General features: G+C 39.8%; 1 protein-coding gene across 1 annotated transcript in view; it reads left to right on the top strand.

Moving 5' to 3' along the window:
* PIEZO2 (piezo type mechanosensitive ion channel component 2) overlaps nt 1-19,630 on the top strand; it is a 680,804-nt gene that overhangs the window by 610,901 nt on the left and 50,273 nt on the right. Inside the window, exons 30-33 of the mRNA XM_012558213.2 lie at nt 1,735-1,849; nt 10,566-10,625; nt 12,856-13,022; nt 13,872-14,038. Coding sequence (XP_012413667.1) covers nt 1,735-1,849; nt 10,566-10,625; nt 12,856-13,022; nt 13,872-14,038 — 509 coding nt within the window. The remainder of the gene's footprint in view (nt 1-1,734; nt 1,850-10,565; nt 10,626-12,855; nt 13,023-13,871; nt 14,039-19,630) is intronic.

Here is a 19,630-nt window from a genome sequence, read left to right as displayed (position 1 = left end):
CAACTCATTGGCGACTGGTTACTGGTTTATGTAGAACCAGGAGTTCTCTTCAGTATTTCAGCATGCTAATGGTATGCACCTTCCTTGGAGACTTCTCCAGTCCATGTTAACACCCTCCTCTCTCCTTCTCTCTTCCTGTTAGAGGTTTCATTTTCTCCAGATCAAAAGAATTCCTCCAACCTGGGTGCCCTAGTACATTCACAAATCCTGAGGGTTTTGTTTTGTTTTCTATTTTTAGGATTCTTGTATTATCTAAAAACAATATTGTAATAATACTCTTTTTAAGGAAATATTACTGTATGTTACTCTTAGCCTGAAAATTTCTTCAGATTAATAATTCAGGTTCTTTTAAAAGAACCAGTGACGCAAGCTTGCTTATTAATGTACTAAACCTCAGAGATAGTCTTAATAGAATTCCCAGTTAACGTGCTCAATAAACGTCTACTATAAATTCCTTTAGTCGGCCCTTCTCCTTCAAATTCCAGTTTATTTCTCATTTTTAAACATGTTTTTGTCATAAAATAGGATAATTTTTGCCTCTTGGATTTGTTATTTGGAAACAATACAAAATGTTGCATTTGCGTTATTTGCCCCTAAGATGCAGATTTCTAGCAGTGAGGAAAACTAAATGTTCTTCCTTAGTAACCTATGACCGTCACATTTCCATATATGGAAAGTTGAATCCTTCTTTATTTTCTATTGCTATCACAATACCAATGGTTTGCTTATGCTGTGTTTTTCAAAGATTTCAGAAATCTGAAAATAATATAGAATAAAATAAAAGTGTCTGGGTTTACAAGAGCCCCAACAAAACATTCATGTAGCTTTATCATCATAATGGAAAACCCAGCTTCCCTGAGACCCAGGTGTGTCTGTGGGTGCATGAGGGGCATGTCTGCCTGGCTTGATGATGTCGGTGGCTGACTCTGAACCAAGGTTTTCTTCTTGTATCTTCTGCATGACTCGGGAGACTGTGGCTGGGTGGGCTGTTCACAATTGCTCTATTGTGGTTATTGGTTACCGTATAATCTTAACTATGACTGTTTTCAGCTTTTGAACGAAAATGACAAAAGGCACCCCAAAGCACTGCAGTTTTCCTTCCCTACTATTCTGGAATAACTACTTCACTCTTTCAGTCACTAGTGCTTACTTTCTTGGTGTTGTTGGAAGAAAACATTAAAATACTATGTTTTTTCCCCTTAAAACACTAATCCAAAGCCCTTTCTCGTGTTGCTGGTAATATTCAGCTGTTATTCACAGCGGAGAGTATCAGATGTGCAGAACTATTTACCCAAAGTGAATAAGACTATTAACAATGTTTTGTTTTTTATCAGAGTTTATTTATGATGGGAGAAAATTACTCTAATAATACGTAGGCTTCCAGCTTATTTATAATATGTGTAATGCAAATGAATCAGTAACTAATTGTCACAGATGGTGACAGTATTGGGGAGAAATGGTTATACCCAGTTTATTTCATGGTTGTGTATGGTAACTACCAAACAAAATCTATTCCCAAAATGTTTGTTTCCATGTTTTAGCTCATGATAGTGAAATTAGTGGAAGTCAGCTCAACATATTGAGGTGGGAAAGGAATAGCTAGCTTGTGTTAGGAGAAAAAATTATTTCCAAAGGTCAGGAAGATTGCCCTTGAGTGTTTTCAGATGTAGGTCCCTTTTCTTTTCATTTCAAATTGTTAAAAAGCCAGAAAATAATTCAATGTACTCCCTTTAGTTTGTTTATCAAGCCTGGATAACTGATCCTAAAACAGCCCTCCGACAGAGACGCAAAGAGAAAAAAAGGTCTGCCCGAGAAGAACAGAAACGGCGGAGGACGGGATCTGGGGAGGGTGAGTACTGCTGGTGGGCCGCAAGCCTGGCCAGCGCCCCCTGCTCTGCGGCCCTCAGAGAAGAAGGAAGAGTTGCCGGGGACAGAAGCTTGGTGGGGATGCAATAAGTAAAAGATAAGATTAAAAGCTGTTCTTGGGAAAAAGCCAATAAAAAACGTTTGCAGTTTGATGAAGGAAAACACACTTAAACAATACTCAGGGATAAAAAACGAAACAACTGCAAATACAGAAGAAATTTTATAAATTGTAAAAGAATACTGTAGTCAACATTATACCAATACATTTGAGAACATATGATATGAAAAATTTTATAAGGGGGGAAAAAAGTTCTAAATGACAGTAATACACACCAAAAGCAGAGTTACAGTACAAGTGGCACACTCAGGGAAAATACTTTCATCACATATATCAGACTGAAGATTAGTATTCTGGATATACAAAAAACTCCTAAAATTCAGTAAAAGAAAAATTCAGCCCAATAGGTAAAAGGATATGAAAAGGAAATTCACAGGCAAGAGAACAGAAATGGTGCTCAGCCTGGGAAACACAAATCCCATATTTTACATACTGATTTTTACCTATCAGATTGGCAGAAACCTAAACATAACATTACATGTTCGGGAGGTTGTGGGAAATGAAGTACATGAACACACTATGAATGCTCGTGTCGAGCAGTGTATCCACTTGAAGGTCAAGATGTCAATATCTATTAAAATTTCAACCGTACACATCCCACTACGGATCAGTTCCACTTCTAGGTACATAGTTTAGCCTGAAGCACTGTTTACGCATGTGTACAAGGACACATCCCTAAGAATATTCATCAACCATTGTTAGTAACAAAAATTTGGAAACATCCTTACTATCCACATAAAGAATAAGAGTCAAATAAATTATGTCACCAACGTATTATGGAATACTATTCAGTAGTTTAAAAATGAGATAGATCTCTTTGAACTGACATGGAGACCAATTCCTGATATTGTTGAGTGAAAAAAAAATCAAGTTGCAAGCTGAAACCATTTATGAAATGGAACAAAAGTACCTCAAGACAATATCATGCATTTTTAATGAGTACATATAATGCAAGCGAAAGATCAGGAAGGTTATTTAGCAATTTAATAACAGTAGTTACCTGTGGAGGTGTGGAGAGACTGAGATTGAGTGGTATGATCAAAGGGGACCTTAGGTTCATCTCTTACATTTTGGTTCTTTACAAAAAAAATGTGTGGTTTCTTATGAAATTAAAACTGCATCGGAAAATAAAAACAAAATAATTTTTAATGGGGCTCTAACTGCAGAACCTGTTTCCTTTTTGAACATTCTGTGCTCTCCCCTCCCACACACACACACCTCTTGGCAACTTTATTTTTACTTTATTAGCTTAAAAAGATGAAATTAATACACACTCAATGTAGCCATTCAAGCAGTAAAGAGGTAGATAGGTAATCCCCTCAAACCCTATCCTCTAGGTACCAAATCCTAATAGTTATGTTGTGTTCACTTCCACTCCTTTTTTCTTTTATTTGTTTAGTTGCTTTCAAAAATGAGCTCATGCTATACAAATTACTCTTGCTCTTTCATTAACAATGTACCGTGAAAGTTTCTCCAATTAAGTATTTATAAAACTATATAACTCTTTTTTAATAGCTGCAAAATATTCTATAATAAGGATATGCATAATTTATTCAACTATTCTATCACTAATGGATATAAATGTTGCTTCTAGATTTTTGTTATGGTGAACAATGCTATAATAGATATCCTTATACAAATATTTTGGAGCCCTGGTGGCACAGTGGTTAAGAGCTCAGCAGCTAACCAAAAGGTCGGCAGTTTGAATCCAGCAGCTGCTCCTTGGAAACCCTATGGGGCAGTTCTACTCTGTCCTATAGGGTTGCTATGAGTCGGAATCAACTCAACAGCAATGAGTTTGTGTTTTGTTATACAAATATTTAAATAAAGTGGTACATATATGTGTGCGTGTTTAAATGTACAGCGAACAGTCAAGAAAACATGCACTTTCCATAGGATAGATTATCAAAAGGGGGATTTCTGAATTAAAGGGTGTGTCTACTTTTACTTTAATAGATATTTCCCCCAAAAGGTTTAGTAATTTATACTCCTACAAGCAAGGTACAGATGTGTCCATTTTCCTGTAGCTTTATATGCAGGTTATTACTGATTTTTGTTGTGTTTCTGAGGAATGACAGTGACTTTTATTTTCATTTGAATTTTCCTAATTTATGAGCTGAGCATTTTTTATTTTATATTTTCTTGGTAATATATATTTCCAGTTCTAAGATTTAAACATTTGTATCACTTTTTCATAATGTTATTCTATTGAGTTGTTTTTTTTTTCTTATTAATTTAGGGGCTATGTATATATTACAGATGTTATCCTTTTTTCGTGTGTTACAAATATTTTTTCCAATGTAATACTTACCTTTTGATTTAGTTTATAGTAGATGTTACCTAAACAATTTTTAATTCTTTCTGATAATAGGTCTAAATTTCTCTTTGCACTTTCTAGGTTTCCATTTTGCTTAAGAAAGTCCCTCCCCCCGAATATTCTGCAAATGTTTTCCTCTAATACCTTCTAATTTTATTTACATCTTGAATTTTTTATTATGCTATGAAGGAGAGAGCTAATGTTGTTTACTTTTAGATGGATAGGCAATTACTGTAATTTTCACAAATACCATGCAGCTTCTACGTTTGATGGCCAACCCTTCCTCCCTCCATGAGGTATTTTCCTAAGCACCACTATGCTGATTTTTGTTTACATGTTGCTATAAAAAAAAAAATAGCATAGCATGCTTACAAGAATACCTGGTGCGAGCAGGGAGCAGTTGACAAACAAATGTAGAAGACACGTGTTGTTTTGTAAAGATACGGTATGCTGTCCCTATTTATTACATTAGTCTTCATTTTTCTATTGAAATCAGATGCTACTTCTGTCAACTTTAAGCTTCTGTTGATTCTTAGGTGTATTTCTGGACTCTGTGCCCTAAACTACTCTTCTGTTGTCTGGTTCTGGGCCAGTGCTGTATGCTTTTGAGCCCAGTAATTGTAGAGTCAGTTTTAATATTTAGTAAGACAAACTCCCCTCAGTACCCTTTTTTTTGTTTTCAAAATTGTCTTTGCTTTTCTGAGACATTCGTTCTTTCAAAAGTATTTGACCAGTTCTAAAAATGTGTCCCTTAGTCATCTCAATAACATCTCATTACTTTGTATCATATGGAGATGCACCATTGTTTTCCTATAAACCAAAGACAATGGTCAGCAATGATTTTAAAATACTGGAGCCTGAAATAAAATTCCCATACCTTCTTGGTGCAAGAGGTCTCTTCTAGGTCTCTTACAGACACATGAAGCATACAGACTCTGTCCTTATGAAATGCTAGGTGCTATTGTAAGTGCCCCCACACGTCTGCCAGTTTGTCATACTATGGGGGCAAGTGTGTTGCTGTGATACTGGAAGCTATGCCACTGGTATTCAATTACCAGCAGGGTTACCCATGGCAGACAGGTTTCAGCTGAGCTTCCAGACTAAGATAGACTAGGAAGAAGGACCCGGCGGTCTACTTCTGAAAAGAAGTAGCCAGTGAAAACCTTATGAATAGCAGCGGAACACTGTCTGATATAGTGCCAAAAGATGAGCCCCTCAGATTGGAAGGCATTCAAAATACAACTGGGGAAGAGCTGCCTCCTCAAAGTAGAGTTGACCTTAATGACGTGGATGGAGTCAAGCTTTCAGGACTTTCATTTGCTGAGGTGGCAAGAGTCAAAATGAGAAGAAACAACTGCAAACATTCATTAATAATCAGAACCTGGAATGTACAAAGTATGAATCTAGGAAAATTGGAAAGCGTCAGAAATGAAATGGAACACATAAAGATTGATATCCTAGGCATTAGTAAGCTGAAATGGACTGGTACTGGTCATTTTGAATCGGACAATCTACTATGCAGGGAATGGCAACTTGAAGAGGAATGGAGTTGCATTCATCATCAAAAAGAACTTTTCAAGATCTCTTCTGAAGTACAGCACTGTCAGTGATAGGATAATATCCATACACCTACAAGGAAGACCAGTTAATATGACTATTATTCAAATTTACGCACCAACCACTAAGGTCAAAGATGAAGAAATTGAAGATTCTTACCAACTTCTGCAGCCTGAAATTGATCGAACATGCAATCAGGATGCACTGATAATTACTGGTGATCGGAGTGAGAAAGTTGGAAACAAAGAAGAAGCATCAGTAGTTGGAAAATATGGCCTTGGTGACAGAAACGATGCCAGAGATTGCATGATTGAATTTTGCAAGGCCAGTGACTTCTTCATTGCAAATACCTTTTTTCACCAACATAAACAGTGACTATACACATGGTCCTTGCCAGATGGACTACCAGGAATCAAATTGACAACATCTGTGGATAGAGACAATGGAAAAACTCAATACCATCAGTTAGAACAACGCCAGGGGCCGACTACGGATCAGACCATCAATTACTCATATGCAAGTTCAAGTTGAAACTGAAGAAAATTAGAACAAGTCCACAAGAGCCAAAGTACAACCTTGAGTATATCCCACCTGAATTTAGAGACCATCTCAAGAATAGATTTGAGGCATTGAACACTAATGACCGAAGACCAGACGAGTTGTGGAATGACGTCAAGGACATCATACCTGAAGAAAGTAAGAGGTCATTAAAAAGACAAGAGAAAAAGAAAAGACCTAAATGGATATCAGAAGAGACTCTGAAACTTGCTCTTGAACATCTAAAGCAAATGGAAGAAATGATGAAGTAAAAGAGCTGAACAGAAGATTTCAAAGGGCAGCCCGAGAAGACAAAGTAAAGTATTATGATGACGTGCAAAGAGCTGGAGATAGAAAACCAAAAGGGAAGGACATGCTCAGCATTTCTGAAGCTGAAAGAACTGAAGAAAAAATTCAAGCATCAAGTTGCAATACTGAAGGATTCTACCGGGAAAATATTAAACGACACAGGAAGCATCAAAAGAAGATGGAAGGAAATACACAGAGTCACTATGCCAAAAAGAATTGGTCGATGTTCAACCATTTCAGGAGGTAACATATGATCAGGAACCGATAGTACTGAAAGAAGAAGTCCAAGCTGCACTGAAGACATTGGTGATAAACAAGGTTCTGGGAATTGACGGAATACCAGTTGAGATGTTTCAACAAATGGATGCAATGCTGTATGTGCTCTCTCATCTATGCCAAGAAATTTGAAAGATAGCTACCTGGCCAATTGACTGGAAGAGATCCATATTATGCCTATTCCCAAGAAAGGTGATCCAACTGAATGTGGAATTTATCAAACAATATCATTAGTATCACATGCAAGCAAAATTTTGCTGAAGATCATTCAAAAGCGGCTGCAGCAGTATATTGACAAGGAACTGCTAGAAATTCAAGCTGGATTTAGAGGAGGACATGGAACCAGGGATATATCATCACTGGTGTTGGATGGATCCTGGCTGAAAGCAGAAAATACCAGAAAGATGTTTGTTTACCCTGTGTTTTATTGACTTTGCTAAGGCATTCAACTGTGTGGATCATAACAAATTATGGATTGCGAAGAAAGGGAATTCCAGAACACTTAATTGTGCTCATGAGGAATCTGTACATGGATCAAGAGGCAGTTGTTCGAACAGAACAAGGGGATACCGTATGGTTTAAAGTCAGGAAAGGTGTGCGTCAGGGTTGTATCCTTTCCCCATACCTATTCAATCTGTACGCTGAGCAAATAATCCGAGAAGCTGGACTATATGAAGAACATGGCATTAGGATTGGAGGAAGACTCATTAACAACCTACGTTATGCAGATGACACAACCTTGTTTACTGAAAGTGAAGAGGACTTGAAGCACTTACTGTTTAAGATGAAAGACCACAGCCTTCAGTATGGATTACACCTCAACATAAAGAAAACAAGAATCCTCACAACTGGACCAGTAAGCAACATCATGATAAATGGAGAAAAGATTGAGGTTGTCAAGGATTTTTATTTTACTTGGATCCACAATCAACACCCATGGAAGCAGCAGCATTGCATTGCATTGGGCAAATTCACTGCAAAAGACCTCTTTAAAGTGTTGAAAAGCAAATATGTCACCTTGAGGACTAAGGTGCACCTGAACCAAGCCATGGTGTTTTCAGTTGCCTCATATGCTTGCGAAAGCTGGACGATGAATAAGGAATTCTGAAGAACTGACACCTTTGAATTAGGGTGTTGGCGAAGAGTATTGAATATACCATGGACTGCCAAAAGAATGAACAAGTCTGTCTTGGAAGAAGTACAACCAGAATGCTCCTGAGAAGCAAGGATGGTGAGGCTACGTCTCACATACTTTGGACATGTTATCAGGAGGGATCAGTCCCTGGAGAAAGACATCATGCTTGGTCAGCAAAAAAGAGGAAGACCCTCAATGAGATGAATTGACACAGTGGCTGCAACAATGGGCTCAAGCATAATAACAATTTTGAGGATGGCACAGGATTAGGCAGTGTTTCATTCTGTTGTGCATAGGGTCACTATGAGTCGGAACTGACTCGATGACACCTAACAACAACATTGTAAGTGCTTGATATACATTAACTAATTTAATGCCCATAATAATCCCAGAGTGTTTCATTATCCCTACAGTACAGATGAGGAGGTGGAGTCCCAGTGACTCAAGTAACTTCCTCAAGGTCACACAGCCATTAAGTAGATGATGGATCTGGAATTCATATCAGACAGCCTAGTTCTAAAGCCTTTTGGCTTAACCAGTAGGGAAGACATGATAGGAAATAAATTTTCCTAATGACATAGAAATGACAAAGTATCATTAAAACAGTAGTATAGACAAAATACTGTGGGACCAGAGGAAGAAAAGATTACTTATAGCCAGGAGTATCAAGAGATGCTTTGTGAAAAAGGGGTAGGTACCTCAATAGCACCTTACCTGCTGGCAGGAGAAAACAGGGGAGTGCATGAAAAATCAAGGGAAGGTCAACTTAGCTATTCAACACAAGATGTGAAACAGGGCACTAGAAAGCAAGTTGAGTGGAAAATAAGTTTGGAAAGATTAATTGGAGTGAGATCATGAATGTTATTAGGTAGGGTTACCAGATAAAATACATTAGCCCAATTACATTTGAATTTTTGGATAAACGACAAGTAATTTTTTAGCTTAAGTATAATTTGGACATATTGCTTAGGACATATTTATACTTAAAAAAATGTGTTATTTGTCTGAAATTCAAATTTAACTGGCTGCCCTGTATTTTTATTTGCTAAATCTGGAAACCTTAGCCTGAAATAAAAGAATAAAAAATAAAATGAAATTCTATGATGTCATTTTAGGGTGACAACATTATTCCAAGATACTCAAAATCTAAATTTTGTAGTATGTATCAAGGGTTGGCAAACGTTTTCTATAAAGGGTCAAATAGTAAATATTTTAAGCTTTGCAGTCCATGGAATCTCTGTTGCAATGACTCCACTGTGCCATTGTAGTACAAAAGAAGCCAAAGGCAATATGTGGACAAATGGGCATAGTTGTGTGCCGATTAAACTTTACTGATAGACATTAAAATTTGAATTTCATATACTTTTCATGTGCTCAGAATATTCTTATTCTTTAGCTTTTATTTCAACTATTTAAAAATGTAGAAACCATTATGAACTCATGTTGTTGTTCTTAGGTGCCATTGAGTCAGTTCCAACTCACAGAGACCCTATGCACAACAGAACAAAACACTGCCTGGTCCTGTGCCATCCTCACAATTGTTATGTTTGAGCCCATTGTTGCAGCCACTGTGTCAATCCATCTTCCTCTTTTTCACTGACCCCCTACCTTACCAAGCATGATATCCTTCTCCAGCAACTGGTTCCTCCCGATTAAATGTCCAAAGTACATGAGATGAAGTCTCACCATCCTTGCTTGGCTTCCAAGGAGCACTCCAGCTGTACTTCCTCCAAGACAGACTTGTTCATTCTTCTGGCAGCCCATGGTATATTCAATATTCTTTGCCAGCACCACAATTCAAAGGCGTCAATTCTCCTTTGGTCTTTCTTATTTATTGTCCAGCTTTCTCATGCTTATGAGGTGACTAAAAATACCATGGCTTGGGTCAGGTGCACCTTAATCCTCAAAGTGACGTCTTTGCTTTTCAACATTTTAAAGAGGTCTTTTGCAACAGATTTGCTCAATGCAATATGTCGTTTGATTTCTTGACTGTTGTTTCCATGGGTATTGATTGTGGATCCAAGTAAAAAGAGATTCTTGACAACTTCAATCTTTTCTCCATTTATTAGGATGTTGCTTATTGATCCAGCTGTGAGAATTTTGTTTTCTTTAATGTTGAGGTGTAATCCATACTGAAGGCTGTAGTCTTTGATCTTCATCAGTAAGTGCTTCAAGTCTTCTTCACAGGCCATCTAAAAACAGGCAGCAGGCCAGATTTGGCCCCGGGGCTATAGATTACTGACCCCTGATATACATGGTTCCTATTCTGAAATGGAGTAAAGGAGAATCTGTAAGCTATGACTTCTTTAAACTTTACTCCAGAAACTCTTAAAATAGGCAGAATGTCCCACATTTAATGATAAAATTCCTTTCAATCCAGGAGAGTAGCTTTGGCATTCAGTTTAACCTAAAAGAAATTTAACTCCTCTTTCCTGAACACACCTTGGCAGGTCCCGTGGAATGGGAAGACCGAGAGCATGAACCAGTCAAAAAGAAATCTGATGGGCCAGGTAAAGAAATCAAAGATAAATACAAACTGTTGGAAATATAAAATGACATTTGCCCAGATGGCATATATGTAAGGCTGCCCAGAATATAATTCATCAAGTAGTACTCCTGGAATATGACTAATGGGTTTCCCTTGGAATCTCCTCTCTGATGAAACTGCAAAGTGACTCCTATAAGTAAATCTGGCCCTTAAATTGTTGGATTAAATGTTGGATTAGAGTTGGTTTGTAAATTACTCTGTCCAAGTGCGTTGAAAGGGGATTTTAGGGAGTAAATTCTAAATGTCTCATGGAAGCCATCAGAATACAGGCACAATTTATTTTAAAGGACATAGAAGGAAGAAAGTAAATGAGAGGTAAGTAGAACTGGGGAAAGGAGAAGGGACGAGAGGAACTTGGACCAGCCTCCTCATTCTGGGAGAGGAAACCAAGCCTCAGCCAGTTTGTGACGTGCTGAGGAGTCCACAGGTACTAGTCACAGAACCAGGGGTAGAACCCATGTCTTCTGACTCCCAGCCCGTGCACAGTGCCATCTGGGCTCCACGTAATATGTGGTGGGTCAGGATTTCTCCATGCAAAAAAAAAAAAAAGGGCAAAAACCAAAGCCTCCAAATCAGATTAGATGAGATGTCTCTCTAGTTCCATAAACACGCCATTGCCTCTCTCTCATCGTTCCAGGAATTCTTTTGCACATTGCTTGTCAGTGGAGATGTTCAGGCTCATTTTCATTGCACACCCTTCTGCGGATGCCGTCTGCTGGCACAAATGAGACTCACAGGGCCTGTCTGATCCCCTTTGAGGAACCATAGCGTCAACCTGGCTCACGTATATGTAGGACTGGATATTCTAATATTGCACCAAGTTCTATACAGTGATAGCAGCTAACATTTTAGGTTGTACATGTTGTTTGCCAGGCACTGTACCAAGAGCTTTAGGCACTTATGTTGTTTAACCCTCCTCAAACACTCCGTCCCCATTTAACAGACGAGGAAACCAAGGCAGAGGGAGATTAAGTCATTACGATTTTACTGTGACACTTGAGCCTGGTTTTCTTGTTTCTTATTCTTTTTTGGGTGGAGGGGATGGTTGGGGATACTTGCTTTTCTTATTGTTGGTATTGGTGGTGGTGGTTTTTAAAATAAACAGCAACACAATTCTTATTTCATTGCCATGTTCACTAAGTATTTATTCCCGTTATCAAAGTCAGTGATTGAAATAGTTAATAATTCTAAATTTTAAAATGCCAAATAAAGAAACTCCCAAGGGATACAGATTTGACGGCCTGCTGTTCAGAGTTCATGGCATCCCAGCCGAGAAACCGTCAGCTTACACCCATGAGTGGGACAGACTCTTACATAACATGGTGTCTTCCCTCTCTTGGTTTGGTTCTGACCCCCCAGAGGAGTTAGGTCTCAGCTGTCGAAGCTGCTCAGACCTTCCTCAGAAATCCAGGGGCTCATGTTTAATTCCTTGAGGGTACTGGGACACCCCTTCATGAACACGATGGAGCTCTGAGCAGAGCTAGCCTTTGGCAGACCCTCGAGTCACAGCTACCGCTACAGGAGAGAGCCAGAATCAGGTCCTCCCAAATACATCAGGCATCTCAGGGCTTTCTGTGCATCTGGAGCAGATTGAGCCCAGATGCCAAACTGTGATGTTAGCACAGCTCAATATAGTTAAACAGTTATGATGGAGATAACTCAGTGGTGCATACAGACATGCTCTGAAACAGAAACAGTATCTGTATTGAGCTCTTTACAAAATGGCTTTTAAGGTGCTTTGACTGAAATGCAAATGCAGTGGGAAGCATCAAAGTCTCACTGCATAAATAGAATCCTTCCCAGTGACAATTATAACTTAAGGAAAGAAGAAACCTATATAAAAAGCATTAAACAGCCCAGTTAGCTGAATAGATACAGCTGTTTCTATCTGTGTCAGTGACAGAAATATCTTGGAATGCAATTTCTACTTTTGGTCAAACCTAATTATTATCTGCTTGTGACCAAGTTGGCCTGATATTCTGATTACAGGTTAAAATCGCACCCTGGTTTGGGTTTGGTTTTGCCCTGGCCTGTGTGGAAGGGTCGGCAGGTGGCTCTGTGCTCCAGCACCGCCCCCCGCGGCACCTCGGAGTACCAGGCGCTTGCTAAGTGGGCAGGCAAGCGTTGGGCACAGAGCACAAGTGTGGACAGTGTTCCATTCCTTTGAAATGTTGCTGCTTCTTTCCTTCCAGATAACATCATCAAGAGGATATTTAATATTTTGAAATTTACCTGGGTCCTCTTTCTGGCAACAGTGGATAGTTTCACTACTTGGCTTAACTCTATTTCAAGGGAGCATATTGATATATCCACAGTTCTGAGGATTGAAAGATGCATGCTGACCAGAGAAATTAAAAAGGTAACACTGTTGGTAGAACTCTTTCTGCTTCTTCCCACATTATAAGACTTATAAGACATTATAAGACTTAAAAAATCAGATCCAGAACTCCAAGGAAGATAAGAGAAAATCTTTTCTTTCCAGGGAGTCTTACATAACCGCTTTGCTGTTCGGTACATTTAAATCTATTCCATGCTCAGGATTAAAATCATCAAAACACGCAGCCCTCCTCACTCCCTCTCCCACCCGAGTTTGCAGGTCTGCAGGCTGTCTGATATCCCACCCAGGATAATGTTGTTTGCTCTGGAAAGATTGGTCAGAAACTCCTCCTGGGAAAGCTTGGGATATATGTAGAGCAACAAAATGGAGTTGTATATGGTTTACAGATTCTATTTAAAAATAATGGAAATGCTGCTGTGATTTAGCAAAAATATCTGAGTATAACAAGAGATTTCTTGTTTAGAATTACTTAGTACTATTGCGCACCACAAGGAGTGCTGGTGGCGCAGTGGTTAAGTGCTCAGCCGCTAACCAAAAAGTTGGTAGTTTGGACCAGCCATTCCACAGGAGAAAGATGTGACAGTCTGCTTCCATAAAAATTTCAGCCTAGGAAACCCTATGGGGCAACTCTACTCTGTCCTATAGTGTCACTATGAGTCAGAATCAACTCAGCGGCCGCAGGTGTTTTGGTTTTTATTGGACACCACTAATTAAAAGATTGACATCAGCCTCCAATGTGACGAGCTTCGTTTGCCCCCGTTCAAGGTGTGCATGACCACTGAGAGCTGTCTGCGATGAGAAAGGAGACCTGGGGAATGCCATGTGGTCGTATGCACACGTGCCTTCCTAAGAACTGTTTCTTCTCCCCAGGGCAACGTTCCAACTCGGGAGAGCATCCACATGTACTACCAGAACCACATCATGAACCTTTCCCGGGAGTCGGGCCTGGACACCATCGACCAGCCCCCTGGTGCTGCTGCGGAGTTGCAGGCAGCTCGAAGGATGGACAGTCTAGATTCCCATGACAGTATCTCCAGGTATATCACATCTAAGCCGCAGATTTACTTTTTACAAAGGCAAAAAAGAATGAATGTATGAGGTGAACATAAATGGAAACCACATGGATCCCACCCTCTTGAGGCTATCCTAGTGCGTACAACAAGGTAAAAGAAATACTGTCCTCCCCTAGGTTGGACCAGATAAAAGCAGATACCAGTAACAAGCTTTTAGAAATACCTGTGTGAATCCTGGGCACAGTGCAGAGATTGGAGAATGATCCTTCCCTGCCACAGAATTGCTATTTGTGCGAGGGTTGCATATTTAGTGCCTTTGAAAAGTAGCTGCTCCGCGAAGTATCTTCTCCATTAGGTCTTTTCCTTTCAGAATTGTTACTGTAAGGTCCTTAATAGAAGTTCCTGCGGTGGTTCTGCTAGCTGTCATCTTCTCTGAGGGCTGTGGTCCCTGCATTGTGAAGAGCAGGACTGACATGTGACCCGCACACTGGGTGTGGGCAGTGTGCCAGCAGTAACGACTATGCCTGTGTAGCCTCGTTGTGTCCTTACAATGCTATGAGGTGTACCACTTATCCTGGTATCACTCCTATTTTACAGACGACAAAGTCCAGTTACAGAGAGCTGAAGTAACTTACCCAAAGTTCCATGGCTAGGAAGTCTAGCAAAGCAGACCCAGGGTGCAAACTTGGGTAGTTCAGCCTCAGAGCCCATGCAAGCTCGTGGCCACCGTGTTCTGCTGCCATTCCTTGCCTCTGCCCACTTCCAGGCCAAATTCCAGAACTGACATGTCGTGTTGCCTACCCCAGAAAAGCTCTGAATTATTTGCATCACGGTGTTCTAGATAACTGTTGTCAAGTGTACAGGGCTAGCTCTTAAGTTGAAGCAGATGCCCCTGTCTTAAGGGGAGGAATTATATTGGCTCAGTTGATTAGCTAGACTGGATGAATTACAGATAATGTCCATCTTCATAGGAAAAGAATTGTGTCGCCGAAGACCCTCGTGTGTCTATTTTTTTTCATTAAACATGCTTAAAAGCCCCTATTACACGCCAGGTCCTGGGCTCTATTCTGGGATAGATGCAAAAAGCTCATCTCCAAAGAGTAGTCCTGTAGATGGTTTGAGTCTTGGAGGAATGTGGGACAAGGCCGCTGCTGTCAGGAGGATGGCAGACTGGCTGTGTTCTGGCTGCTGGCAGAAAAGCTTCCGAGTTTCTTTCCAGTCACACTTCACATCCTAAGCAAGGCACAAATGGCTTGGAGGAATATTTGTCCTTCACAAATACTGAATATGTTATAAGATGAAATAGGGGTGGAAAAGGAGCCCACCTTACTGAGACCAAAACCAAAATAAATAGAAATTGAAATTGCAACCTGAATGCAGAGGAGTGGTTAAAAATGTTGTGTTTGGAAGTACTGTTTTTAACTGTTGCTGAATGGCTATATTTGAACTTCTCTAATTGTGCCTTTTTTTTTTTTTTCCCGCTAGCTGATAATTATTGATGCTGATCCATATGTATTGGTCTGGAAAGATATTATACACACACATAAAATCTCAAGTTCTAAAACAATATGATTGTTAAAACCTCATTTTTATTTAAAGTCCTTTGATGGATAATAAAAGAGATATTTTCCCTTTAATTTGGGAATGATCTTTGCTTATTTATAAGTTCCAAAGAAGTAAATGTATTTCAGCTATTACATATTTTCATGAGCAGAAGAAACACTTAGGACAGATACCTCTAAGAGTTTCAAGGTCAAAACATTTATTTCCTAATGGGATTCTGTTTAAGATGACTTAATTCCTGGAATAAAATAACTGATGATTAGAACGATGTGTCTTGTTTATAAAATGTTCTTTTTCATTCTCCTCCCCAACCCTTCACACGTTTCTCAGTCATTAATTTCCAAAACCATTAGTAATATCAAAAGCTACAAACTAAAATGTTAATATATCATTTAATTGACGAGTGTTGTAAGTGTCTCTTAAAAGCATCCTACAATCACCATTTTTGAAAGGGGAGCTTAAGTCTTCTCCTTTGACAGACTTTGTTGAAATCAAAAGTTACTGCTTTTTTGTATTTTATGTTTACAGTCATGATGACGGCCTTGTTTGGAAGCTGCCAGCCTTCTTAAGTGTGTTCTTGTTACAACACTTCTCTCTGTGTCTGCAGATCAGTGTGTTTAAACTGAAGGATGTCCTCTTTCATTAGTTTAATACTAGAACCGGAAATCCTTTTTTAGCCCATTCTTCCAGGCTCTTACCTATTCTAGTTTATTTTATTGTGACCATCCTTTAGGAAGAGTGGAGACGGCGTGGGCATGTGTAAAAAGTGAAGGGTGTGGGTTGCGAGAAGGTGGGGCGGAGGCAGAGGGAGCTGAGATGTAGTGAAAGTCAGAACAGCAATGCTGCTCGCTAGTTACACGGGTGCATGGATGTAATAATTGGGAGAGCTAAAAGTTTCCAAATCCACCAACTTCATAGCCTATTCATGACTAAACCATTTTTCAGAAAAGGGGAACTTGTACAATGAGAGAAATGCTGAAATACGTCAGTTATTCAAAATCTGTTTCTGTTTTGCAAAGGTTTGCCGTAACGTTTCAAGGTTTTCATCAGCCTCGTGAATATCACACGAGCAGGCTTGAGAATATCTACTCTAGAATCGAACTCTGAATCAGACAAATCAATGAGAATATAGAAAGTGAACTGAAAATAAATTTATCCTAAAGGAAACTTACATAATTCCTGTGTTAATGACTTTTTACTGCATAACAACTGACAATATGTCTATTAAGATATTAGGTAAATATTACAAGTCATAACTTAGGGGGAAGAAAAAGAAGAAAGACAAGCTTAAAAAAAAAAAATTCAAGTAACTGCCTTTAAATCTGACCCAGGATTACCATTATAAAACTGTACTCTTGGTCAAAAACTGTAGGGTAGGAGATACTTAAATTCATTAATTGCTTTCTAACAAAAAATAGCCCTTGAATTATAAAATGGTCAATTAATAAATAAATTTACTGGTAGAAAACAAGCACTTTTAAAATTGATTTTTAGTATTTTGCTTTTTTCCTCAACCTAAATAAAAGGGATCCATTTTTCATTAGTAAATGAGCCTCCATGTTTGCCCTGCTCTTAATGAGTGAGCCATGTTTCTTGTTTCTCTGCTTCTAGGGACTTCCACATCTCCAAGCAGCCATTTTTTGTCTAAGCTAGCGTCTATAGGAAGCCGTCCTGATTTCTGGGAAGGCAGTAGTCCTCCCTAGAAAGCTTCCCAGTGCAGGAGATCCCTCTCAGACACTACTTTCTTCAAATCCACATGTTAAACGACACATTTATTTTTTAATGTTTTTTTTAATGAACTCAGATATCATTTACCTTTCCAAGAAATAAATTAGCTTAAATTGCTGTAAGACGCATTTCAGTTACATTCTAAGGAGATTCTCAGTCAGGGAGGGGTGACTGTCAGTTGAAATATGTCCCCAGGAGACTGCTCTGTGCCTTGTGGAGCCACATGTCACACACCCGCAGGTGGTACACCTGGCCACAGGGGCCTGCTGCCTGGGCCTTGTTATAAATCTCCTCCTCTCCCTTTCAGTTTAAAACTATCTGGATGAGAAGTTGGTCACCCTACAAATAACCCAGAATCTTTGGGTTGTGTGGGTTTTGAAGGTGGGATGATGTGACAGTAGAATTACCCCAAGAAATGAAGGGAAACATCACTTATAGGTTAGAACGGTCAGTTCCCACACAGAAAGTTTGCTTTCAGCCTGCAGTCTACGAAAAATTCATCAGGTCGCACCTCTAAAAGTATGAGGACCCAGTTCCATCATCTCATGAATAGTGAAATTGGAGCCCCAAAAAGGAGGATTGATTTATCCAAAATCCAGCAGCCAGCTAATGGCAAAGTTGGAGCGGAAGCCCAGTCCTTTCTGTGCTGGGTCCACTGCTTCTTCTAGTCTTCTACTCATTCAGTCCCATCCATACAGTGGCATCTGAAGGGATGAGGGCCTTGTTTTTCAATCCATCTCTTTTTTTTTTTTTTTTTTTTTCAGTAGAGAGTATTTGAGGGCTCCCCGTTGTTTCCCCGCTGCCCTATCCCCTTCTGGGCCACATAACTGTGCACAGCAGTATAGCTCCACCAGTGCCCTTTGGGGCTGTGCTGTCAGACTGGGAGGCTGAAAGCCTTTTAACTACCTCCATGAGTGAGTGACTCAGAATCCCTCCTCCCTAGCTCCCAAAGGCTGGCACATCCTGGTGGCTTTCTGTCCTCAGAGTCCTTCTGGCTGACTGCATAAGGTGGTACAGGCTGGGCACACAGTCATTGCCACCAATGGGCCCGCTCAGCCTGCTGGTGTCACCCTGAATCCTGAAGGGCCTGCACACCTGCACCAGCAAGTCCCCAGTGCTCAGGTTGGGAAATAAGTATGCCTGTAGCCTCCCACATAGGCTCTCTGGAGCTGTTTGCTCCTCCTCATGGTTTAACTCTGTGTCTGAACTGAAACCTTACGTGTCATAACTCTTATTTGCTTTTCTCACTTAGTAGCCTTGCCCAGTGGCATCTCCTTCCTGAACCTGCCATCATTCCCTCCTCAGTTGTTGCCTAAATGATAACAGGAGATGAGGACTTAGTCAACAGGCCCTCTCCCTCATGTCCTCTTCTCAAGACCTAAGACATGATCAAGAAGAAAAATCAGGCAGAATGAAAAGTTAACAGACAAAATGAAAATGAGCCCTGCCATGGCTAGAGTTCTTTGATGTTTTCTTTGTAGCACTTGATTTTATTTTCATTTTGATGTTGGTTGATATCCAGTTGCATATTAAACCAGCATCTCTTCTACACGCAAGGCATCTAGTTTGGCTTACCTGAACGTCACTCAGAAAACAGGGTGGGAACTTCATTTTGCTGTAGTCATTCCTGAGCTCCTCTCTCTCATTTTGGAGGCCGTGTTTAAAACAAACAAACAAAAAGATTGAAATCTTGCATGCAGATCTTTATGTGAGCAGATATTTCTGCTTAAGCGATTTGGTTGCAAAATGCTCCCAGTGAACTCAGGACTGGGAGCTCCAAATAAAGCTTATTTTCTTTAAAAAACAAACAAAAAACCCCGGTTGCAAAGTTATAATTATGTAAATTCCGATTTGTAAGAGAATGTTTGGGACTTGTAGTCATTCTATTTCCTTGTCCCAACCAGAGTCGCATTTCATAATTCATCATGAGCCCATATGTTTTCTTAAATCCAATAATCTTGTGTTTTATTATCCTGCCAAACAGGTCCTTTCCTCTCTGTGGCCTTTGTGTGATGGTCATTATCGTTGGTGTTGTGTGTGGTTTGCTGCATGGCCATGTGTTGGTCAACTGATCCATGTGTGAACTGATCTACCACTGGTGTTTTAACACTGTGTCTCTGTAACTGTTTGCGCTGCTAGCTGCTACACTGAAGCAACCATGCTGTTCTCAAGGCAGTCTACCCTTGATGATTTAGACGGACCAGAAACTGTTCCTAAAACCAGTGAGCGGGCTCGACCTAGGCTCCGTAAAATGTTCAGCATGGATGCATCCTCGTCATCAGCTGACAGTGGCAGTTTAGCATCCAGGTGCTTAACTTGTGCATG

The sequence above is a fragment of the Trichechus manatus genome, unplaced genomic scaffold (assembly GCF_000243295.1).
Source record: "Trichechus manatus latirostris isolate Lorelei unplaced genomic scaffold, TriManLat1.0 scaffold00146, whole genome shotgun sequence".
NCBI lineage: Eukaryota > Metazoa > Chordata > Mammalia > Sirenia > Trichechidae > Trichechus > Trichechus manatus.
Note: the sequence above shows the minus strand (reverse complement) of the source record. Positions and strands in the feature narration are given on the sequence as shown.